General features: G+C 48.0%; 1 protein-coding gene across 3 annotated transcripts in view; it reads left to right on the top strand.

The window, feature by feature from the left end:
• Window positions 1-23,474, top strand: part of NR6A1 (nuclear receptor subfamily 6 group A member 1) — a 97,897-nt gene extending 74,423 nt beyond the window's left edge. The window contains exons 4-11 of one of the 3 annotated variants that reach the window (XM_070758847.1): window positions 2,470-2,700; window positions 7,399-7,454; window positions 8,311-8,468; window positions 8,577-8,804; window positions 11,379-11,633; window positions 15,164-15,285; window positions 17,768-17,920; window positions 19,964-23,474. In XM_070758847.1, the coding sequence (XP_070614948.1) occupies window positions 2,470-2,700; window positions 7,399-7,454; window positions 8,311-8,468; window positions 8,577-8,804; window positions 11,379-11,633; window positions 15,164-15,285; window positions 17,768-17,920; window positions 19,964-20,052 (1,292 nt within the window). In that variant the 3' untranslated portion in view covers window positions 20,053-23,474. Of the gene's footprint in view, window positions 1-2,469; window positions 2,701-7,398; window positions 7,455-8,310; window positions 8,469-8,573; window positions 8,805-11,378; window positions 11,634-15,163; window positions 15,286-17,767; window positions 17,921-19,963 lie in introns of all 3 variants that reach the window. The other 2 variants (XM_070758846.1, XM_070758848.1) reach the window with 2 other exon arrangements.
• Window positions 23,475-25,629: the final 2,155 nt, after the last annotated feature.

Below are 25,629 nucleotides of genomic sequence, written 5' to 3'. Positions count from 1 at the left end.
AAACTGATCGGCAACCAATGCAAACTGCGGAGTGTTAGTGTAAATGGGCATACCTGGGGATTAAGTCGACATAGTAAGAAAGATTCCTCAAGAGGTTGACTTGGCTTGGACTCTCTTAATCCGCCAAAGCTGACGGGACCCGGAGAAGGCCAACTCTGTGGGACCTAACTGGCCACTGGGATTCATGCGGTGGAAGGCGGTTCCGGAGGTATTCTGGTCCAATGCCACGTTGTCCCTTCAGTTTTCTATTATTAGTCCAATTGTACCATTTCCCCGGAACATCGTCGTATTCTGATTCTTTCTTGTCCTCCAAATTCTATGGTTAATTTGTCCATTTCAGCGCAATGGTGTATCTTCTTGGTTATCATACTTTCCATAGGGTCCATTCTTTGTCTAATGGACCAGGTGAAATTGAAGCCTTATTTGAGAAGAAACCATCACAAAAACAACATATGTGATGGAAGAAAACATGCTCTTTCTAATGAAATAAAAACAAAGATGATTGAAGGTGAGAAAACAGAGAGCGATAGAAAAAACCTCGCTCTTTCTAATGAAAATGATTGAAGGTGAGGAAAGAGAGCTCTCTGTTTTCTCACCTTCAATCATCTTCATTTTTATTTCATTAGAAAGACCACGTTTTTTCCCATCATATATGTTGTTTTTGTGATGGTTTCTTTTCAAATAAGGTTGCAAAAATCAAATTGGCACCTGGTGCACTTGGCAAAGAATGACCCATGGGTATGTTGGGATTTCACCAGCATTGTACGTCCACCCTCCTGGCCGCTTTTGTGATATGCAAGATTAAATATTTGATACTTTTAATATATTGCCTTTTAAATTATACCTAATAAGAGGATTTCAGGAGTATGCTCTAACAGTTGTACCTACTATTTCCTGCAACCAGTGATGAATTTTGGTCCAGTATTTTTTTTGGTTCAGGGCATAACCACCACATGTGAAGGAAAGTGCTTTGCTTCTCTGCCTTTCTGTCTCTCTTTTCCAAAACTTCCTTATTAAGTTGGGTGGCAGCGGAGAACTTTGGTTGGGTTCATGGCTGCCCTCTTTCTTCATCCCTCTGCCCCTCCTCCTCCTCTTCCTCGTTGCCAGAGAGGTCTCTGCTCTACAGTTGAGGTTTTGCTGGTCCTTGCTTCCGAAAGTTGGAAGTGGGGAGACAAGTGGTGAGGGTGAAACATTCACCACCCACCCGAGTTCACACTTAGGGGTGAGGAAGCTGAATCCAGATGTCTCCCTCTCTCTCTCTGGGTTGCCAGCCTCCATCTCACCCCTCAATATAACCTCTAAAAATTAACCCCATCTCTGCTCTAAGTTAGGAGGTAGGTTGGTAGATGGACAGATAGGATGGGGATGGATGGATGGATTGATGGATGGATGGGTGGAAGATAGATCTGGAGAGAGAGATAGGGATAGATAGATAGATAGATAGATAGATAGATAGATAGATAGATAGATAGATAGATAACAGAATAGAGTAGAATAGAATAGAATTTTTTATTGGCCAAGTGTGATTGGACACACAAGGAATTTGTCTTGCTGCATATGCTCTCAGTGTACATAAAAGATAGATATTTAGATAGATAGACAGACAGACAGACAGACAGATAATAGATGACGGGTGGGTGGGTGGGTGGGTGGGTGGGCAGATTGATATGGAGAGAGAGTTAGGTATGGAGATAGATGATGGATGGATGATAGAGAGAGAGAAAAATGAAAGAAAGAGAGAAAGTAAGAAATAATGAAAGGAAGGAAGGAAGGAAAGGAAAGGAAATAGATCAATGATAGATGGGTGGGTGGATGGATGGACAGATATGGATAGGGGTATAGAGAAAGATAGATGATAGATAGATGAGAAAGAAAGAAAGAAAGAAAGAAAGAAAGAAAGAAAGGTTGACTCAGCCTTCCATCCTTCCGAGGTGGGTAAAATGAGGACCCGGATTGTGGGGGCAATAGGCTGGCTCTGTTAAAAAGTGCTATTGCTAACATGTTGTATGCCACCCTGAGTCTAAGGAGAAGGGTGGCATAAAAAATCAAGTAAGTAAGTAAGTAAGTAAGTAAGTAAGTAAGTAAGTAAGTAAGTAAGTAAGTAAGTAAATAAAATAGATGAATGAGAGATGAGTGGGTAGATAGATGGATGGACAGATAGATATGGAGAGATAGATAGATAGATAGATAGATAGATAGATAGATAGATAGACATGATAGATAGGGTAGATAGATAGAATAGAACAGTAGATAAATGAAGGTGTTTCAATGTCATAACTCCTGCATAGGAGAGAGAGAGGGAGAGAGATGATACCGAAGAGCTCCTTTGAGAGCGCCCTGCTTTGAGTCGTCCTCCCACCCCCAGGTCCGGCTTCTCACGAGGCCCCCTTCCCGTCTCCCGCTTGGCTCCCTTCTCCCCCCTCCCTCTTCCATCGCCTGGGGGTGACCCTCGCTGCCTTCCTCCCGCAGATGACCGGGTGGACCAGCGCACCTGCCTGATCTGCGGGGACCGAGCCACCGGCCTCCACTACGGCATCATCTCCTGCGAGGGCTGCAAGGGCTTCTTCAAGCGCAGCATCTGCAACCGGCGGGTCTACCGATGCAGCCGAGACAAGAACTGCGTCATGTCCCGCAAGCAGCGCAACCGGTGCCAGTACTGCCGACTCCTCAAGTGCCTCCAGATGGGCATGAACCGGAAAGGTGACGGTCGGCCGGGGGGGGGGGAGCAGAAGGGGGGGGGAGGTGTCTCCTCGGTCCCTTCTGGGTCCTCCTTGGACCAGCACAACCTCAAGGCAGAGGATCCTGGACCAAGACGCAGTGGTTCTCAACCACGGCCCCTTAATACCGTTCCTTGTGTTGTGGTGACCCCCAACCATAAGTCCAGCCCCAATTTTCCCAAGAGAGCTTGAAGCCGATTGGCAGTGGGATGGAAAAGGGAACTTGTGGCTGCTATTTTAAAGATTTCTATTCACGTGCATTTCGACAATTTGGGAAACCTACAAAATCACATGTCATTTTCAGCATAGGTGTTTATGCATGCAATGGTCTCTAATGGTTAAAAAGCCACATTATTCCATATGCAAATTAAAACTAGAAAAGAACGTACAGTTCCTACTATTATATTGCCTTTAATTCGAAAGAGCCTAAGCCAGTGGTTCTCAAGCTTTCTGTTTGAGCTGTATGACTATTTTATAAGGGTTTTTAAAATTGTTTTTAACTATTAGATTTGTAGGTTGTGTATTGTCTTGTTGTGAGCCGCTCCGAGTCCTCGGAGAGGGGCGCCATACAAATCTAATAAATCATTATTATTATTATTAATTAATTAATTATAATTATGATACGTGTGCCACATGAGGCATGCACAGCCTTATCAGAGGGCATGCGAGAAGTTGCCCCATGTCAGCTCCAGCTGATTTTCAGACTTGGGGAGGGCTGTTTCGCCCTCTGGATGCTTCGGGGAAGCTTCCCTGAAGCCCCGGAGGGCAAAAAATCCCCCAGTAGGTGTTCTGTCTGGGTGCCCCCAGACTTCAACACCAACTGGAAAAAGCAGCCAGACACGCTGGTAAAAGCAAAAGCACTTTATAGTTTGAAAAATAAACACAGAGAAAAACCTGTTCTTCCCAACAGGCAGGCTATGAGACTTCACAGCAGAGTCCTGATGGCCAGACAATACAGCAGACTTCTTGCTGGCACACCCACCACTGTAGAGAATAAGACCCACACCTTTTCCCCCCCCCAAGGTTTCAGTATTCAAAGTCACAAACCAGAATTCCAAGACGCCAAAGATCACAGCCAGGTCCCAGGACTCCCAAAGATAATACTCCACAAGCCAGGAAGGGTGGGTCTGCCTTTTCAGCCTTTCCAGAGAGCACCACACCCAAACCCAGCTGTTGCCTCTTTAGTGCTGAAAGTACCTGGCTAATTGTCCCCTTCATTGTGTTGCTCTTCTCTGCCGGAGATCGATTATTGCTTGTGCATTTTCATCTAAGGAATCCAGGCTGCTTGCTGGGGAGAGCTCCCTCTCGGGGGACTCTGGCTGTCCTCCCTCTCCCTCAGCCTGAGATTCCTCCTCCCCGTCTGCCTGAACCTCCTGTTCCTCATCCTCCCCCTCTGAGCAGGAAGCCGGCAGAGGATCAGCCGTTCCCTGAGGGGCCTCAGACGGAATCACAACAGTAGGCAAACTGGAAGTGGGGGAAAATGCACTTCCGGTTTGCCCGTTGTGCTGTTTTTTGTACTCTGGAGGGGTCAAGGAAGCTTCCTGAAATACTTCCCGTTTGCCCGTTGTGCTATTTTTTTTTTTTTTGCACTCCAGGGCTTCAGGAAGTTTCCCTGAACCCTCCGGAGTGCAAAAAACAGCACAACGAGCAAACCGGAAGTCCATTTTTCTGAACTTCCGGTTTGGCCATTTTTTTCATGTCTCAGGCTTCAGTGAGGCCTGTGCATATAATAACAACAACAACAACAACAATAACAACAGCACACCCTTTTGGCACACGAACCCAAAATGATTCGCCCTCACCGACCTAGAATGTCCAGTTGTTGGGGGGGGGGTGTTGGAAAAGCACCTTTGTGACCCTTACTGTGATGGTGGAGAATCTCCCTAAACATCAGATAAGGGTCAGCCCAGAGGGTCAGTCATCAAAGCTGAGAATGGTATTCTCCCTTAAAGATCAGTTTGGCTTGGGTTTACCTGTGTAGTTGGAAATCTGTGGTTCTGGAGTGGTAAGAAAGAGAGGAAGAGAAGAGAAAGAGAGGAAAGAGAGAAAGAAAGAGAAAAGAGAGAGAGAGAGAGAAAGAAAGAAAGAGAGGAAAGAGACAAAGAGAAAGAAAGAGAAAAGAGACAAAGAGAAAGAAAGAGAAAAGAGACAGAAAGGGAAAGAGAGAGAGAGGAAAGAGAGAGAAAGAGAGAAAAGAGACAAAGAGAAAGAGAAAGAGAGGAAAGAGACAGAGACAAAGAAAACAGGAAAGAGAGAAAGAGAAAGAAAGAGAAAGAGAAAAGAGACAGAGAAAGAGAGAGGGGAAAGAAAAAGAGACAGAGAGAAAAGAGAAAGAAAGAGATGAAAGGGCCAGAAAGAGAGGAAAGAGACAGAGAAAGAAAGAAAGAAAGAGAAAAGAGAGACAGAAAGAGAAAGAAAAAAAGATGAACAAGAGAGAATGAAATAGAGGAAAGAGGCAGAAAGAGAGAGAGAAAGAGGAAAGAGATAGAAAGGGGGAAGAGAGAGACAAGGAAAGAAGGGCAGAGAGGAAATAGAAGAAAGAAGAAAGAGAGACTCTCTGAAAGAGAGATGGATCGTGGTTGACCCCTAATCTAACCAACCTTCCCATGATCCTGGGATGGCCGAGGATACTTTAGGGACATTTCAGAAGCTGCTGTCCAGGTTTTGGGCAGGAGGGTCTTCAGGCCACAGCTGCTCAGAAAACAGGGCTGTTTTCTGGTTGGCACTTGGAGGCTGGCTTCCCATCTGCTTCGGAGCCCCCCAAGAGCGGGGAAGGAAAAGTTTTCCCAGGGGGGCAGCAGCTGGTCTGGTGTGTGGCCACCAGAGGGCGCCTGAAGGTCTTCCACCAGCCATGGTCAGCCGAAAAGCTTCTCTCGTATTTTGCAGCAGCGGACCTGGTTAAACCAACAAACAAAAGTCCACCTGCTTTACAACACACACACACACACACACACACACACACAGAGAGAGAGAGAGACGGTAGATAGGTTCCCTATTTTCCTTGGTCAGTGGAGAGATTGAGAACCCTGTTGTCTAGAACAGATATCCAAATAATAAAATAAATAAATAAATAAATAAATAAATAAATAAATAAATAAATAAATAAATAAATAAATAAATAAATTTCCCAACCGTGGCAACTTGAAGATATTTGGACTTCAACTCCCAGGATTCTACAGCCAGGGGAATTTTGGGAGTTGAAGTCCAGATATCTTCCAAGTTGCCAAGGTTGGGAAACCCTGGTCTAGAAAGAAGAGAATGGTTTCTCTCTGCTTGATGGCGTTGGACCAGGGCTTGGTGATTGCCTCATTCTTCTCGTTCATGACTAGCACAGCTTAACGGGCTCAGTTAAGATTGCAAGCCGAGCATTAGCTGAAATACAGATGTTATTTTTCCCCTCAAAGAATCCCGAGGAGCACAAAATGTGTCGTGCAGCGCCTCCTCCTGGTCAAGAGGTCATATAGCAATAGCACTTAGACTTACATACCGCTTCACTGTGCTTTTACAGCCCTCTCTAACCGCTTTACAAAGTCAGCCTATGCCCCCCCCCCAAATAATTTGGAACCTCATTTGACCCACCTTGGAAGGATGGAAGGCTGAGTCAAGCTTGAGCCAGTGAGGATCGAACTGATGGCAATGGGCAGAGTTAGCCTGCAATGCTGTATTCTAACCATTGTGCCACCACATCTAATGTGTAGGTAGGCAGGCTGATGTAGATTATAGATGGATAGGATATATTACATAGATAGAGAGACAGACAGACAGATGATAATAGATAGACATATGATAGATTGATAGATGATAGATAGATAGATAGATAGATAGATGATAGATGATAGATAGATAGATAGATGATAGACAGATGATTGATAGATGATTGATAGATAGATGATTGATAGATAGATAGATAGACAGATGATAGATAGATAGATAGATAGATAGATAGATTGATGATAGACAGATGATTGATAGATGATAGATAGATAGATAGATAGATAGACAATAGACAGATGATTGATAGATGATTGATAGATGATAGATAGATAGATAGATAGATAGATAGATAGATGATAGATAGATAGATGATAGATAGATGATAGATAGATGATAGATAGATAGATAGATAGATAGATAGATGATAGACAGATGATTGACAGATGATAGATAGATGATAGATAGATAGATAGATAGATAGATAGATAGATAGATAGATAGATAGATGAGAGATAGATAGATAGATAGACAGATGATAGATAGATGATAGACAGATGATTGATAGATGAGAGATAGATAGATAAAACACGTAGACTTTTATACCACTTCACAGTGCTTTACAATCGGCCTCTGGCCCCCAACAACCTGGTCCTCATTTGACCGATGTCGGAAGGACAGAAGGCCGAGTCAACCTTGAGCCGGTGGGAATCGAATTGCTGGCAGTCGGCAGAGTGAGCCTGCAACCCTGAATTCTCACCACTGCACCACCATGGTTCCATGACCTCTGCAGTCGAGGAGAGGTGGTCTTGTGGCCTTCAACAAGAGGGCCACACCCATGTAGAAGTCACCAAAAGGCGACAAAGTCACCAAAACATAAGAGCACAGAGAAAAAAGGCTCAGTTGCTGCAGGTGGTTAGGTGGGCACCTTGCTAGAGTCCTGACCAGCTTCCTTTTCCTTCCGCGCCAGCCATCCGTGAAGACGGCATGCCCGGGGGCAGAAACAAGAGCATTGGACCTGTCCAGGTGAGCACTTCTACCTTGCAAGGTGGGGCTTTCCTGTTGCTGCCAAATTCCCACCTGTTCACCTCCCCAGAGGGTGGGTTTGGTGTCTTTTCTGCTGCTTGAACTGAAGGGCTGAGCCATAAACCTGGATCATCCAATCCAGGGCTGAAATCCAGGAGGTTCTGACCGGTTCTGGAGAACCGGTAGCGGAAACCTTTGAGTAGTTCGGGGAACCGGCAAATACCAATTCTGGCCGGCCCCACATTGGGGAAGGAATGGATATTTTGCAGTATCCTTCCCCCAGGAGTGGGGAGGGGATGGGGATTTTGCAGTATCCTTCCCCCAGGAGTGGGGAGGAAATAGGGATTTTGCGGTATCCTTCCCCCAGGAGTGGGGAGGGAATGGGGATTTTGCAGTATCCTTCCCCCTGGGAGTGGGAGGGAATGGGGATTTTGCTGTATCCTTCCCCCAGGAGTGAGATGGGAATGGGGATTTTGCGGTATCCTTCCCCCTGGGAGTGGGAGGGAATGGGGATTTTGCTGTATCCTTTCCCCTAGAGTGAGATGGGAATGGGGATTTTGCAGTATCCTTCCCCCTGGGAGTGGGAGGGAATGGGGATTTTGCAGCACCCTTCCCTCAGGAATAGGGAAGGAATGGGGATTTTGCAGTATCCTTCCCCTGACACGCCCACCAAGCCATGCCGACAGAACCAATAGTAAAAAAATAATAATGTGGGTTTCACCACTGTTCCCATCCAATCAATCCATTTAACCGTCCTCTCCTTGGCTTGCTGCTGTCTCTCTCCCCCTCTCCCTCCCTCCCTCTCTCTCTTTCTCTCTCTCCCCTCCCCTCTGTGTGTGTGTATGTGTGTGTACAGATCTCTGAGGAAGAGATTGAACGGATCATGTCCGGCCAGGAGTTCGAAGGGGAGGCCAACATCTCCTGGTGCAACAACGGAGACAGCGACAACAGCTCTCCAGGGAACGGAGTTTCGGAAAGTAACCAGCCTTCTCCGGTCTCGACTCCGTCTTCGAGGTGGGACTCCGGGGGAGGGGGGGAGGGGGTGGCCGGCCGTCCAGATCGGCCGAGGGTCTCTCTTCCCCCATCCCTCCCCTCTCAGCCCTGCCTTGCCTCTTCTAGTAGGTCCGTGGAGATGAACGGGTTTACGGTTCTCAGGGATCAGTACATGGGCACACCGGTGTCCGCCCCCTACCAATACCTGCCGCACCTTCTCAGCTGCCCGACTCACACGGCCCTGCTGCCCCCCCAGCCCCGTAGCCTTGACCCCCAGGCCCACGGGCTTCTCATCAGCCAACTGGTGTCCGCGGAAGACCTGGCGCCCTTGGGCACACCGATGCTGATTGAAGACGGGTGAGTGGCGGATCGCTCCTCCCCCTTCCTCCCCTTGTTAATAAAGTCTAACTGCCACGTGCTCTACGTGGGGCTGCCTTTGAAAAGCGTTTGGAGACGACAATTAATCCAGAATAATAATTTATTAGATTCATATGCCGCCCCTCTCCAGAGAATGCAGTCGTGTGAGCTGTTGTAGGTGCAGCTAGTTACACCAGTGTTTCCCAACCTTGGCAGTTTGAAGACATTTAGACCAACTCCCAGAATTCACCAGCCAGCAAAGGCTTCTCCCTGCCTTTTCTGGCCCTGTTTACTCCTAGGAGATTCCTAGAAAGGCCCCACGGAGGCTACTCCCTGCCTTTTCCAGCGCTGTTTCCTCCCAGGAGATTCCTAGAGAGGCCCCATGGAGGCTTCTCCCTGCCTTTTGCAGCCCTGTTTCCTCCCAGGAGATTCCTAGAGAGGCCCCACGGAGGCTTCTCCCTGCCTTTTCTGGCCCTGTTTATTCCTAGGAGATTCCTAGAGAGGCCCCACGGAGGCTTCTCCCTGCCTTTTCCAGCCCTGTTTCCTCCCAGGAGATTCCTAGAGAGGCCCCATGGAGGCTTCTCCCTGCCTTTTCCAGCCCTGTTTCCTCCCAGGAGATTCCTAGAGAGGCCCCACGGAGGCTTCTCCCTGCCTTTTCCAGCCCTGTTTCCTCCCAGGAGATTCCTAGAGAGGCCCCACGGAGGCTTCTCCCTGCCTTTTCCAGCCCTGTTTCCTCCCAGGAGATTCCTAGAGAGGCCCCACGGAGGCTTCTCCCTGCCTTTTCCAGCGCTGTTTCCTCCCAGGAGATTCTTAGAGATGCCCCATGGAGGCTTCTCCCTGCCTTTTCTGGCCCTGTTTCCTCCCAGGAGATTCCTAGAGAGGCCCCACGGAGGCTTCTCCCCGCCTTTTCCAGCCCTGTTTCCTCCCAGGAGATTCCTAGAGAGGCCCCACGGAGGCTTCTCCCCGCCTTTTCAGGCCCTGTTTCCTCCGAGGAGATTCTTAGAGATGCCCCACGGAGGCTTCTCCCCGCCTTTTCCGGCCCTGTTTCCTCCCAGGAGATTCTGAGAGAGGTCCCACGGAGGCTTCTCCCCGCCTTTTCCGGCCCTGTTTCCTCCCAGGGGATTCCTAGAGAGGCCCCATGGAGGCTTCCCCTATCCTTTTCTGGCCCTGTTTCCTCCCAGGAGATTCCTAGAGAGGCCCCACGGAGGCTTCTCCCCTCGCCTTTTCCGGCCCTGTTTCCTCCCAGGAGATTCCTAGAGAGGCCCCATGGAGGCTTCTCCTCTCCTTTTCTGGCCCTGTTTTCTCCCAGGAGATTCCTAGAGAGGCCCCATGGAGGCTTCTCCTCTCCTTTTCTGGCCCTGTTTCCTCCCAGGAGATTCCTAGAGAGGCCCCATGGAGGCTTCTCCCCTCGCCTTTTCTGGCCCTGTTTCCTCCCAGGAGATTCCTAAAGAGGCCCCATGGAGGCTTCTACCCACTTTTTCCGGCCCTGTTTCCTCCCAGGAGATTCCTAGAGAGGCCCCATGGAGGCTTCTCCCCGCTTTTTCGGGCCCTGTTTCCTCCCAGGAGATTCCTAGAGAGGCCCCACGGAGGCTTCTCCCCGCCTTTTCCAGCCCTGTTTCCTCCCAGGAGATTCCTAGAGAGGCCCCACGGAGGCTTCTCCCTGCCTTTTCAGGCCCTGTTTCCTCCGAGGAGATTCTTAGAGATGCCCCACGGAGGCTTCTCCCCGCCTTTTCCGGCCCTGTTTCCTCCCAGGAGATTCCTAGAGAGGCCCCACGGAGGCTTCTCCCCGCCTTTTCAGGCCCTGTTTCCTCCGAGGAGATTCTTAGAGATGCCCCACGGAGGCTTCTCCCCGCCTTTTCTGGCCCTGTTTCCTCCCAGGAGATTCCTAGAGAGGCCCCACGGAGGCTTCTCCCCGCCTTTTCAGGCCCTGTTTCCTCCCAGGAGATTCCTAGAGAGGCCCCAGGGAGGCTTCTCCCCGCTTTTTCCAGCCCTGTTTCCTCCCAGGATATTCCTAGAGAGGCCCCATGGAGGCTTCTCCCCACCTTTTCAGGCCCTGTTTTCTCCCAGGAGATTCTTAGAGATGCCCCACGGAGGCTTCTCCCTGCCTTTTCCAGCCCTGTTTCCTCCCAGGAGATTCTTAGAGAGGCCCCACGGAGGCTTCTCCCTGCCTTTTCCGGCCCTATTTCCTCCCAGGAGATTCCTAGAGAGGCCCCACGGAGGCTTCTCCCTGCCTTTTCCGGCCCTGTTTCCTCCCAGGAGATTCCTAGAGAGGCTCCACGGAGGCTTCTCCCTGCCTTTTCCGGCCCTGTTTCCTCCCAGGAGATTCCTAGAGAGGCCCCCACAGAGGCTTCTCCCTGACTTTTCCAGCCCTGTTTCCTCCCAGGAGATTCCTAGAGAGGCCCCACGGAGGCTTTTCCCTGCCTTTTTTGGTTACAGTTTAGAAGGCTCGGGGTTGTAAGTGGAAAATGGTTCTTGAACACCTAGTTCTTATCTAGAAAAGTTTGTATCACGAAGGGTTCGTATCACGAGGTTCCACTGTACTTCCAACCTCTTTCTCATTCCCGGCTCCCGCAGGTACAGAGTGACCCAGGCCGAGCTGTTTGCCCTGCTGTGCCGGCTGGCGGATGAGCTCCTCTTCCGCCAGATCTCCTGGATCAAGAAGCTGCCCTTTTTCTGCGAGCTGTCCATCAAGGACTACACCTGCCTCCTGAGCTCCACCTGGCAGGAGCTGATCCTCCTCTCCTCCCTCACCGTCTACAGCAAGCAGATCTTCGGGGACCTGGCGGACGTGACGGCCAAGTATTCGCCCTCCGACGACGAGCTTCACAGGTAAAAAAAAAGAACTTTCGTTGCTCTCTGAGCGGAGTGGTTTCCCTCGGCCGACGTTTCGTGACCAACTAGGCGGTGGCATCAGTGCTAGGGGGGGAGTGGGGTTTGTAGAATGGAAGAGAGGGGGAGAGGGAGGGAAAGGAGGAGGGCTGTGGGATCCTTGGTGCTTCTCTGAGCTTCCCCTGTTTTCTTGCAAGACGTTTCATGACCCAGCTAGGCAACACCATCAGTGCTAGAAGGTGATGGGGTTTGTAGAATGGAGGAGGAGGAAGGTGTCCTGAGCTGGGTCGTTTTCTTGTAGACGTTTCATGACCCAGCTAGGTAACACCACCACTGCTAGAAAGGAATGAGGGAGGAAGAGGAGAACTGTAGGGTCCTTGGTACTTTCTGAGTTTGGTTGTTTCTTTGTTGACATTTCAAGACCCAGCTAGGAAACACCATCAGTGGTAGAAGGGAATGAGGGAGGGGGAGGAGAACTGCGGGGTCCTTGATTGCTCTCTGAGCTTGCTTGTCTTCTTGCAAGACATTTCACGACCCAGCTAGGTAACACCATCAGTCAGTGCTAGGCGTCCTACTTCAAAGGCTTTGGAGAAGGAGGAAGCTTTCTGTGGTGGCAACTGGGTCCTAGGACAGTGATGGTGAGCCTTTTTTGGTTTGTGTCCCAATTGATCCAGGGATCCCTTCCGTCCCCCCCTCAATTGATCCAGGGGTCCCCTCCATTCCTTAATTGATCCAGGGATGCCCTCCATTCCCTAATTGATCCAGGGATCCCTTCCGTCCCCCCAATTGATCCAGGGGTCCCCTCCATTCCTTAATTGATCCAGGGATCCCCTCCATTCCCCAATTGATCCAGGGATCCCCTCCATTCCCCAATTGATCCAGGGATCCCCTCCATTCCCCAATTGATCCAGGGATCCCCTCCATTCCCCAATTGATCCAGGGATCCCCTCCATTCCCCAATTGATCTAGGGATCCTCTCCATTCCTTAATTGATCCAGGGATCCCCTCCATTCCCTAATTGATCCAGGGATCCCTTCTGTCCCCCAATTGATCCAGGGATCCCCTCCATTCCCCAATTGATCCAGGGATCCCCTCCATTCCCCAATTGATCCAGGGATCCCCTCCATTCCCCAATTGATCCAGGGGTCCCCTCCATTCCTTAATTGATCCAGGGGTCCCCTCCATTCCCCAATTGATCCAGGGGTCCCCTCCATTCCCCAATTGATCCAGGGGTCCCCCTCCATCCCCCCAATTGATCAAAGGAACCCTTCCGTCTCCCCAATTGATCAAGGCATCCCCTCCATCCCCCCCAAATGATCCAGGCATCCCTTCCATGCCCCCCACCCCCAATCAATTGCCAACCCTCCTTCCCGGCTCCATTCTGAGCCTCCACCCCCCCTCTGGGACTTCCCATCCTGCAGATGTGAGCCGTTTCCTTGAACCCCTCCTTCCGACCTTCCCCCAAACCAGCTTTGAAGACGTCCGTGTGTCCTCCCTCCCCTCCCCAGGGCAAAACCCCCTGATAAAGAAAGTCCCCTTTCCAGATGTGAAGTCTGCTCTTTCCCCAAGAGACTCCTGGGTTTCCTTGGGGGGGGGGCTCCCCTCCCCTCCGGCACATCTGTGTCTCTGCCTCTCCCACTTTTGTTGTTGTTCTTCCTTTGGGAACCTTGACCCGCCCTGGGCTTCTCCGGACTTGCCTTGAAAACTCCCACCCTCCCCTTTAAATCAAGCCCTGTCGGTCCTCTCAACCCGCCCCCCCATCCACACAGCCCCCCCCACCCCGCCACCCCTCCAGCTGCACGTTTGCAAGGGGAGTAAAATTTATAGCATCTGGTTTTCTCATCTCCTCCGTTCTCTTATCAGGAGCTGGAAAGGCCGGCCAGATTTTTCTCTTTGGGGAGAGCACGTGGTGGGCCCTCCGGTGATTCTCTCCGGGGGGGGGGGGGGGGGGGGGCTAGACATATCCTGAAGAGACCAAAGCAGAAGAGCTGACCCAAACACAGGTCCTAGGGGGCTTCCCCCCCCCCTTCCAGCCAACCCCAGAATCTGAATAACAGAGTTGGAAGGGGCCTCTGAGGTCTTCTAGTCCAACCCCCTGCCTAGGCAGGAAACCCTACACCACTTCAGACAAATGGTTATCAACCATCTTTTCTTAAACTTCCAGTGTTGGAGCATTCACAACTTCTGGGGTCACGTTGTTCCACTGATTTGTTGTTATGATTGATTGATTGATTGGATTTGTATGCCGCCCCTCTCCGCAGATTCGGGGCGGCTAACAACAGCAATAAAACAGCATATAATAATAAACCCATACTAAAACAGTTAAAACCCCTTATTATAAAACCAAACATACGTACAGACATACCATGCATTAAGTTGTAAAGGCCTAGGGGGAAAGCGTATCTCAATTCCCCCATGCCTGGCGGCAGAGGTGGGTTTTAAGCAGCTTACGAAAGGCGAGGAGGGTGGGGGCAATTCTAATCTCTGGGGGGAGTTGGTTCCAGAGGGCCGGGGCCGCCACAGAGAAGGCTCTTCCCCTGGGTCCCGCCAAGCGACATTGTTTGGTTGACAGGACCTGGAGAAGGCCCACTCTGTGGGACCTTACTGGTCACTGGGATTCGTGCGGCAGAAGGCAGTCCCTGAGATAATCTGGTCCGGTGCCATGAAGGGCTTTATAGGTCATAACCAACACTTTGAATTGTGACCGGAAACTGATCGGCAACCAATGCAGACTGCAGAGTGTTGGTGTTATTATTATTATTGTTGTTGTTATTGTTGTTGTTGTTGTTGTTGTTATTATTATTATTATTATTATTATTATTATTTATTAGATTTGTATGCTGCCCCTCTCCGCAGACTCAGGGCGGCTCACAACAGTGATAAAACAATATACAATGACAAATCTAATATTAAAAGTCTAAAATAACAAATCTAACATTAAAAGTCTAAAAACCCCATTATCATACACACAAACATATCATACATAAAACTACATAGGCAAGGGGAGATGTCTCAGTTCCCCCATGCCTGACGGCATAGGTGGGATTTAAGGAGTTTATGAAAGGCAAAGAGGGAGGGGGCAATCCTAAAATCTGGGGGGAGCTGGTTCCAGAGGGTTGGGGCCGCCACAGAGAAGGCTCTTCCCTTGGGTCCCGCCAGCCGACATTGTTTAGTTGTTCTCACTGTCAGGAAATTTCTCCTTAATTCTAGGTTGCTTCTCTCCTTGTTTAGTTTCCACCCATTGGTTCTTGTCCTGCCCTCAGGTGCTTTGGAGAATGGCTTGACCTGGAGCCCCTCCCTTATGAAACCAGGTTGCAACGCCTTGGTCTCTTCAGCCTTGAAAGACGGCGTTTAAGGGGTGACTTGATCGAAGTGTATAAAATCATGCGTGGGATAGGAAAGGTGGATGGAGAAAAATTATTTTCTCTATCACACAATATTAGGACAAGGGGGCCCTCCCTAAAGCTCATAAGTAGGAAAGTAAGGACAAATAAAGGGAAATATTTCTTCATATTTCTCCTTTTATGAAGGTTCAGCGAAGAAGGGATGGAAGTTATGGAAAGACTCATCTACCTGTATCGCAAGTTCAGCCAGTTGAAAGTCAGCAACGAGGAATATGCCTGCATGAAAGCCATAAATTTCCTCAACCAAGGTGAGTAGCTGCAAGTATTGGACTTCTGTCCTGGCGCAGAAGCACTGATGGTCCTACTCTACTGGTGGTTTCAAGCTGCTTGGAGAAGGTACAAACCCAGATGGCAAGCACGCAGGGACAACCTGGCACTCTCCAGATGTTGCCAATCACATCTCCCAACAGCCTCATCCCCTCCGGCTCACTGACCAAAAAATCCCCTTGAGAGTTTTAGAAACATTGATGGCAGAAAAAGACCTCATGGTCCACCTAGTCTGCCCTTATACTACTTCCTGTATTTTATCTTAGGATGGATCTATGTTTATCCCAGGCATATTTAAATTCAGTTCCTGTGGATTTACAGTGGTACCTCTACTTAAGAACTTTTCTAGATAAGAACCGAGTGTTCAATATTTTTTTGCCTCTTCTTAAGAACCATTTTCTACTTAAGAACCCAAGCTTGGAAAAATTTCCCAGGAAATTTGAGAGTGGCAGTTTCCTGCCATTCCCCCTTTAATCCCGGCCATCTCGGGCTTTTCTGGGCTGCCAGAGGAGCCTTTCGGTGGCGCTTAAGGAGGCTTTCGCAGCCCAGAGCAAACAAAGCGTTTTCCTTTCTCTGGGCGCTTGGAGAGGGAATAAACCACTTCTCTGTGGGGACTCCCTTGCGCTGCCACCCATACACCCGGCGCGAGGTTGCCTCCCGGAGCATCTGGGTGCGGAAAGGCAAAAGGGGGCGCTTCACCCCGGCCGGATCAACTCGGCTTCAGCCAAACTGAGGAGTCACCACAATGAAGGAAAGGCGCTGACTACAAAGCGAGCGAGTGCGAGGGGAGGGGAGCCCTTCAGCATGGGAAGGAAAAGGAAGCCGGTAGCAGCAGCAGCAGCCACTGCCTTTCAGTCAAAGGAACGGGAGGTTCCCCCCTCTCGCCCGCCTGGGTTTCTCTCTCTGGCGCAGTGTATAGGAGGCAGCCTCTCGCCAGGTGTATGGGAGGCGCGTGCTCCTCACTGCCTCAGAGTCCCCCCCCTTTTTTTAAGCCTTAAAGTTTTGGATTTTTTAAATTCTCCTCACCTCATCTTCTTCCTTTGGTAGTGACTGTACTCCTCCTCTTCTTCTTCCTCCTCCTCCTCCCACCCAAATTCCGAGCTTTTATTTCTTTTATTTCTTTCCTAATGGGTTTGCACGCATTATTGGCTTTTACATTGATTCCTATGGGAAAAATTGCTTCTACTTACAAACTTTTCTACTTAAGAACCTGGTCACGGAACGAATTAAGTTCTTAACTTAAGGTCCCACTGTATCAACTATGTCTGCTGGAAGTTTGCTCCAAGCCTCTACGACTCTTTCAGTAAAGTAATACTTTCTCACGTTGCTTCTAATCTTTCCCCCCACTAACCTCAGATTGTGTCCCCTTGTTCTTGTGTTCACTTTCCTATTAAAAACACTTCCCTCCCGAACCTTATTTAACCCTTTCACATATTTAAATGTTTCAATCATGTCCACCCCCCTTTCCCTTCTGTCCTCCAGACTATACAGATGGAGTTCATGAAGTCTTTCATGAAGTTTTAGTTGGCAACTTCTAAAACAGCTTGTGTCCAGCAGATATGTCTCCCCTTCCCCCCTGTGGCACCCTTGACATAGGTGGGCCATCACTGGCCTATGTTGGCCATCACAGCTGTATCCCATTTCAGACAAACGATTGTCCATTCTCTTGTTTAAAACTCCCAGTGTTGGAGCCTTGATGCTCTGTCGGGCTCTCTGGTAGAATCCTACCAAAAATTCACAGATACAAATTTCAGACACACACACGTTTGAAAATTCAAAACAATGTTCTTTATAATGAAAATTCACTTAAACCAAGCCCTCTTTTGATGTAGCAAAGAGCACTCGTCTCCAAACAAACTGGTAATTGGTACAAGTCCCTTATCAGTTCTGTGATACTTAGCTTGCAGCTGTGAGGGAATTCACAGTCCTTCTTCTTTCACACAGTGAAACACACTTTGCCCTGGTTTAGTTTCAAAGCGGGGAAAAATCAGCACACAAAAGGTCAAAGTCAGTAAAGCAGTCACGAAACACAACGATCAGATAATCCTCCACAATGGCCAAACCTACAGGCTGCTCTTTATAGCAGCCTCACTAATGACCACAGCCCCACGCAACCACAGGTGGCCTCATTTTCTTTGATAATAATCTCTCAGTTGTTGCCTATGCATCGCTCTCCGCATGCATGGCTGTATCATTAACTCTTGTTCTGAATCCAAGGAGGAGCGAGATAATTGATCTCCTTCTGAGCTGTCTGCCACACTCTCCTCCTCCTTGTCACTCATGTCTTCTTGGTCAGAGGAGCCTTCATCAGCAGATTCCACCGGAGGCAAAATAGGCCTGCGGCATGTGGATGTCTCCCCCACATCCACAGTCCTTGGGGCAGGAGCTGGGCCAGAGCTAACCACAATAATTGACAACTTCATAGATTGAGGCCCTTCTTCCTCCTCTTCCTCCATCGTCCAGATATTCGGGGCCTGACCAATTCCTCCCAGCTGGAGCAGCTAAACAAGCGATACTGGTACGTCTGCCAGGACTTCGTGGAGTTCAAATACCCACACCAGCCAAACCGGTTTCCGGATCTAATGATGTGTCTGCCGGAGATCCGGTACATCGCAGGTAAGCAACTCATCCAGGTAAGGAGATACTCCTTGGGCTGGAAGTTGGGAGTCTCCCAAGCTGTGTCCATCTTAACCTTGGCACCTCTACCACGCATGGACTTCAACTCCCATCCGGCTGGGGAATGCTGGGAGTTGAAGTCCATATACCTTGAGAGTTACCAAGGTTGACAAACATCATTTCCAAACCTCAAAGGTTTCCCTAAGCGCCCAGTTGCTCTTCTAGAGCTTGTAGGAACATCTCGAGAACGTTGGGCTTGTTTTTAACCCAGAACTTCTGGAAACCAATAGTCCACAGGTCCTAAGCCAAGCGAGGGCATCTTGGTTGCTCATTTTTCTTGCTCTCAAATTCTCCAGGAAGGGAGGAGGCAGTTTCTCTTCCCTTCTCCACATTGTTCAGCCGGGCTCTATGGTATGAGCCTCCCGAAAATTCAAGGGTAAAAAAGTCAGACACACACTTGAAAATTTAAAAACAATGTTTTTTATCACAAAATTCAAAAGAAACAAAGCACCCTTTTTGTATGACAAAGAACACTTTCCCCAAAACAAACTTGTAGGCTGTAAAAACCCCTTAAACAGTCCTTAAGTACTTAGCTAGCAGCTGTGAAGAAACGTCACAGCCCTCCTTCTTCCACGAGTTGAAACACACACGCTTTGCTCTGCCTTGGTTTCCAAGTCTTGAAAAATCAACAGAGTCCTGAAACAGCAAGTCACAGTCCAAACCAGTACAATCAGACAATCTCCACACTGCGAGGCCAGCACGCAGCCAATTTAACAGCAGCCCTAATTATTTGAACCCCACCCAACCACATGTGGACTCAATTATCTCCTATAATACTTTTAAAGCTGTTCACTCCTATACATAGCTCTACGCATGCGTGGGTCTATCATTATTTCCTCATCCGAATCTAAGGAAGATAAGGGTGATTGACTTCTTCCTGGGCTGTCTTCCAAGCCCCCCTCCTCCATCTCACCGTCACTTCTTTCTGCAGAGGACAATTCACTGTCTGACTCTGTCGGCAGCAAAACAGGCCTATCTATCTATCTATCTATCTATCTATCTATCTATCTATCTATCTATCCATCCATCCATCCATTTCGTTCTGTCTATCTACCATCTATATCTGTCTGTCTTTGTCAATATTTTTCTGTCTGTTTCTGTCTGTCTGTCTCTCTACCTACCTGCCTACCTACCATCTATATTGATTTGTCTTTCTTTCTTTCTTTCTGTCTGTCTGTCTGTCTGTCTGTCTGTCTGTCTATCTATCTATCTATCTATCTATCTATCATCAATATCTTTCTGCCTGTCTGCCTGTCTACTTACCTACCTACTATCTAGAAACATAGAAGACTGACGGCAGAAAAAGACCTCATGATCCATCTAGTCTGCCCTTATACTATTTTCTGTATTTTATCTTAGGATGGATATATGTTTATCCCAGGCATGTTTAAATTCAGTTACTGTGGATTTACCAACCACGTCTGCTGGAAGTTTGTTCCAAGGATCTACTACTCTTTCAGTAAAATAATATTTTCTCATGTTGCTTTTGATCTTTCCCCCAACTAACATCAGATTGTGTCCCCTTGTTCTTGTGTTCCCTTTCCTATTAAAAACACTTCCCTCCTGGACCTTATTTAACCCTTTAACATATTTAAATGTTTCGATCATGTCCCCCCTTTTCCTTCTGTCCTATATCTATATCAATCTGTCTGTCTCTCTTTCTTTCTATCTCCATCTGTCTGTCTATTTATCTACCATCAATATCTATGTATCTATTTCTGTCTGTCTCTCTCTCTCTCTCAACTGTGGTGGAGCAGTGGTTAGAATGCACCAATGCAGGCTAACTCTGCTCATTGCCAGGAGTTCTATCCTGGCCGGCTCAAGGTTGATTCCTCCTGCAGTCCTTCCATGGTTGGTAAAACGAGGACCCCAAATTATTTAGGGGCAAAATGCTGACTCTGCAAACCACTTTTACAGTTTGGGCCATAAAGCATTGCGAAGGTCTGGTAGCCATGATTCACGGTGGGTTTCTTCCCTTGTCAGGCAAAATGGTGAACGTCCCTCTGGAGCAACTCCCCCTCCTCTTTAAGGCCGTCCTGCACTCTTGTAGAGCCTCCATGAACAAGGAATGAAGCCGGCCAGGGGCTCCACGACGCCCCCCAACACCCGCACGCACACACCCCGGCAAAGAACGGAGCGGACCAACAGCAGCTTTCGGCAGGGGCCAACAAGAATCCTTGGCGACGAAAGGAATGCCGTTCATTCTTCTGAGCCGTTTGTCGTTGCGTGTGTGTGTGTGTGTGTAAGGAGGGGATTGATTTTTTTTGTTTTGTTTTTTGCTCGTTTCATTTTTGACTCATTTTCCCTCTAATATTTATTTCACGACAGAGTTGAATGTATGATTTTTTTCAACCCCCCTCCTGCACGGTTTCTTTGCCCCTTCCTTCCTTCTTCCCCTCCAACCCGCCAGCATCACTGCTTTTGGGTGTGGGGGTATGCGTGGGGGGATCGACCCCTCACAGTTTACAGAATGTGAAGATGTTAGTTACAGTGTTTTTGGGGGGGGGGGTTGAGGGGGGGAAATAGACCTCTCTCTTTTTTTGTACTGGGGAGGGAACGGGGTGGGGGTGGGCTTTGGGCCGATGACTAAGACTACCTCAAGGAGAAGGTGCTGCCTGAGAATACTGCAGCTCACACCTCAAGGTCACATCCGAGTGGGCCGTTGCCTGTCGTCCCCCCCCCCCCAAAAAAAAATTTACCTCAGCCCCAGCAAAAAAAAAGAAATACCTCAGCCCCAGAAAAAAAAAATTACCTCAGCCCCACCAATTTTTTTTTACCTCAGCCCAGTTTTGGGGTGGGGGGGAAGCGCCTCCTGAATTTCCTCAGCTGTTTCAGATCCAGGCCCTGCCGCCGGGGGTCATGCTATCTCTTCTACCCCCATATACGTGGCTCAATCAAGTTGAAGCCCGCTCGCCCCAAGGCTTGGCGCATCTCTAGGCGATTAGCTGGGCTGAGACCGATCCAGGAAGGGGGTCGCCTTGCCTAACAGGGGCCAGGAAATAATTTGAAGGCTTCAACCCCCTCCCCTCAAAAAGTCTTGCATTCCCCCACCCCAAACCTGGTTACAGGTTCCTCAGCCTCTTGCATTTGAGTCCGGGGGAGGGGGGGACACGGTACCTGCTCCTGGGATGGTGCCTCTGACTGGGCTTGGCTCACCTTCCCCACTTGACGGTTGCTGACAGATGCAGCAAGGCAGAACGGGTAAAAGTCCGTGGCCAGGATTGATGGGTCTTTCCGTGGCTCCGTGGGTCTCCCCAATTGGGGCAGACCGAGCTACCTCTTACCACAGCCACACTGTGGCTGTTTTCTTCTCTCAGGAAAATATCCCCTCCTTCCTTCGAAACTAGAAAATACCTCAGCGGGCAGTGGCGCGATCCGAAACGGGTCTCTCACTTCCTCGGGTGGCGGGGGGGGGGGGGAAGCTCATTTTTGTTTCATCACGTTTTTATTTTCCCTCCTTTCTTTCTTTCTTTTTTCTTTTTGTTACGTTTTTCTTTCCTATCCATCCCCCACCCCTCCGCAAAGAGCTGTCCCTACCACAAGACCGGGCGTTACTTTTTTTGCTGGCTGGCCGTGTTTCATCGCGGAGGATCACTCGCGAGCTGTCGCCACGGCCGAAGAAAAGCCCCGAGCGTTGGAAACAAGCCCGCCCTCAGGTTTGAGGCAGGAATTTGACCCCACCTCCCCGTTTTCCAGCCTCCGCTTTCAAAGACCTCCACAGAAGGGGATAGGCAACGCTTCCTGGACCTTTGGGTCCACAGTTGCAGACTCGCCATTGGCATTCTTAATGTTTATGCCTTTCTCTTCTGCCCTGCGAGCGGGAAATAGGGGAATTAAAAGATAGTGGATGCCAGAAAGTAACGTTTGGCCTTGCCGGTAACGCCGCTGTCATCCCGGCCTGCGGAAGGGCTCGGAGGAGAATTGTCAAACAGGGTAAACTGAATGTAAGGTGTTGAGGAACTCAGGTATTAGGTGAATAAAAGTAGGAATGTAGTTTAGATAACGTAGAACGATTCTAGGTCGATTCCCCCTCCCCGTAAATGGATTTGGTTTGAAGGATGCCCCGCTCTTCTCTCACGATTATTCTCTTTTCCATTTCTCTTCTCGCTAAAGGGGCTGCATGTATATCTACCACAGGGCAGGGGAGAGCTGCCATCCTTGATAATGGGCTTCTTCTTTTTAAATTTTTGATGGGGGGGCTTGCTTGACAGGAGGAGAGGATCCTGGGAGTTAAAAGTCCACCCGCCTGCCAATGGCTGCGGTTGAGAGTGGTGGCTTCAGGTCATCTCAGACATAAAGAATGTAAACAATCATAGCAAAGGCTTCCTGCCTCTTTACCCCTGTGTTCCGCAAGCAAAGAAATAATTTTTTCCTCCCAGTTTTATCCTGCCCCATCCACCACTTCTGTATCATTGCCAAGAAAACCCCCCCGGGAATTTCTTTTCAAATTCCCAGGATACGGGCTCGACATTCCACTTCTTAAGTCCTTCAGACCAACTTTTCTCTTTCGTCGTCGTCGTCGTCTTGCCGCCATCGCTGTTTTCTAAACTTGAACTGCTCCCCCTCCCTGTTAGTTTTGTTTTTTAAAATCCTTATTTCTAAAAGCAGAAAAGCAGCCCTCTCCTCCCTGCCTCCCCCTCCCCCAAACAGCACCCTGCCTCCCCCTCCCTTTCTCAATCTCCTCTTTCCTTAAACCCATCATCACACCCCCAGTCTGCGGAGAGACCGAGGCGGGTTCCCGGATCGGGCTTTTGAGGCGGCAATCAAGGCAAAGAGATGGAGAGAGAGAAAAAAGGGACTAGTAGACAGGTTGTTTGTTTTTTTAAAAGAAAAAAATTGTGGTATTGTAGATGACAATGCTTGCCGGAGACTCCTTCGGCGTTCTGACGGTTGTCGGCAGAGGGGTTCTGGGTTCTCCAGGTGGGTCACCTGAGCAGTGCCCACCGAAACTCAGGGATGTGTATTTAAATAGAACCCAGAGCCCGCCCTGCTGCTACTGTCCACCCTTTCCCGCTCAAATCCTCCAGGTCTCTTTCCTGGACTTCTTTTCCATGGTTTCAGGGAGCTTAAAGCAGTATTTATCAACTTTAATCTGCATGGGCTTCCAGTCCCAGCCGGCACGCTGACTGGGGGGATTCTGGGACTTGAAATCCATGCAGCTTAAAGTTGCCAAAGGTTGATAAAAACTGCCCTAAAGGTCAACTCCCTTCCACCCCTGGGCAAGAAACTGCTGGCTGACTTTGAATCATGACCTTCCCGTGGGCACCCGTGAACCTCAACTGAGCCGCCTTCGGGATAGGATAATGTCTTATTATAATTTGTATTTGTTTTTATTTGTTTGTTTTTTTTAATTTTCCTTTCCTGTGTATGAAAAAAAAATGTCTTTGTTCTAGTTGTTAAAATTATTGACTCGATTTCCATAACAAAACTACCTCTTGTGTGACATCCTGCTGAAGAATCTCCAAAGGGATTATATGGGGAAAGAAAGAAAGAACGAAAAGAAAATTTAAAAATCCACCTTTTTTTTAAAAAAAAAATGCCAACCAGAAGAAATATTTGGCAAAGGGCTGTGTCCATCTCTCCCACTTTTCAATCAAGGTTTTCTTTTATTCACACATGTTATTGAGATCATCACAATACAAAATGCAAATAAAATAGTACAGGAATGGGAAAGGGCGGGGAGAAAAAGCATTAGATTCTGTATTTAAATTAAGCCTCTGCCATCAGTATTGATATTCAATTTTTTATTTTCACACCCATTATTTTTTTCATCGTGTCTTTATCTCTCTGTTCAAATCTTCTAGAGTTGAAATCAAAGCAGGGAGGACAAAGGACGTCTGTATCTTATACCATTCCAAATTTCACACATCTTTCAGTCTCAATAATATGTGCTTGGTACAATGTGCTAATTCACTTAACCAATCCCTTGGATAATTCCCCCCCCAATCCATAACTTCCAATAATGTAAGCATAAAGACCCCGTTTACATTGTCAGATGCTTTTTCTGCATCCAAAAATATTAAAATTGTTTGCTTCTGCTTATGGTATTGTTAAGTATTCAATAACACTCAAGCCAGTTCCTCAATTGCTTTTTCTTGGCAAAAGCTTAGGTTAGACTTTACCGATAAAACAGCTCCTTGAGTTTTCCAGACAATATTGTAATTAAAAGTATATAATCATTGTTTAATAATGAAATCATTAGAACTTTACTTAAATCCCTAAAGGTCATTCAGAATTTTCCTGTATCCAAATTATTGTCAACATTTTCATTTCGTTTCTTTTTAAAATCCTTCATAATTGTCTCCTCCTGTAGAATAGTTTCATTTAATCCCATCAATAATTCTGGGTCTTTGACTTAAGTGCCAAAAGAACTGGATTGTGATCTGAATCTTTGCTCTCGATAATTTGAATCTTTGTTCTTTAATCCTTTGAGCTTGTGCCAGGAAAATGGAATGTTTCTGCTCTATTAGGAAGTCATAATAGAATAGATATTCTTTTTTTTCCAAAATTTTGAGAGGAATTTTAATTCTCAAGGCAATTATGTCCACATTGTAAATCTTCAGCTTAGATTTGAAGTGGTAGTTCAAAACTTTTTCTTTTGTTCTTTATCTTATAATTCCAATAAGGGTGCTTTATGTAAGTTAACAAAAAGTCCACTTATAAAATCTTATAATTTTTTTTAAAAAAAATTTCCTTAATGTCCCTTACAATATAACAAGAACAACAACAACAGAGTTGGAAGGGACCCAGGAGGTCTTCTAGTCCAACCCCCTGCTTAGGTAGGAAACCCTACACTATTTCAGACAGATGGTTATCCAATCTCTTCTTTAAACATTCTACTGAAGGTTTCCTTCTCAACAACAAATTTCTTAAATTATCCAATTACCAAAAAAAACCACCTACCACCTCTTACCAAAAAATCCAGACGGACTCATTGAAAGAGAAAAATAAATTTACCAGAAGAATTTAAATCCGTACATTTCGGAGATTACATTTTAAAAATAGATTCAGGGTCTCTCATCCCCTCCTTGCCATTTTTCCAATTGCAGGTTTTCCTAAAACGATGCAGCTTAGGAAAGCAAAACGAAAAAGTTGGCTGCAGCCAAAACCTCTTTTAAAATAATGCAGAATTAAGTGCACCTTTCAACTGTCCCTTTTAAGAGTACAGTGATACCTTGTCTTACAAACTTAATTGGTTCCGGGACGAGGTTCTTAAGATGAAAAGTTTGTAAGACAAAACAATGTTTCCCATAGGAATCAATGGAAAAGCGATTAATGCGTGCAAGCCCAAAATTCACCCCTTTTGCCAGCCGAAGCGCCCATTTTTGTGCTGCTGGGATTCCCCTGAGGCTCCCCTCCATGGGAAACACCACCTCCGGACTTCTGTGTTATTGCAATGCTGCGATTTCACTGAGGCTTCCCTTGCTGGGAAACCCCACCTCCGAACTTCTGTTGCCAGCGAAGCGCCCGTTTTTGCGCTGCTGGGATTCTCCTGCTGGGATTCCCCTGCAGCATCACAAAAACACGGAAGTCCGGAGACGGGGTTCCCCATGGAGGGGAGCCTCAGGGGAATCCCAGCAGTGCAAAAATGGGTGCTTTGCTGGCAATGGAAGTCCGGAGGCGGGGCATCCCAGCGGCGGCGGTGGGTT

This window comes from Erythrolamprus reginae, chromosome 8 (assembly GCF_031021105.1).
Source record: "Erythrolamprus reginae isolate rEryReg1 chromosome 8, rEryReg1.hap1, whole genome shotgun sequence".
Taxonomy (NCBI): domain Eukaryota; kingdom Metazoa; phylum Chordata; class Lepidosauria; order Squamata; family Dipsadidae; genus Erythrolamprus; species Erythrolamprus reginae.
The sequence above is the reverse complement of the archived record's forward strand: the minus strand, read 5'-3'. Positions and strand labels throughout refer to the sequence as shown.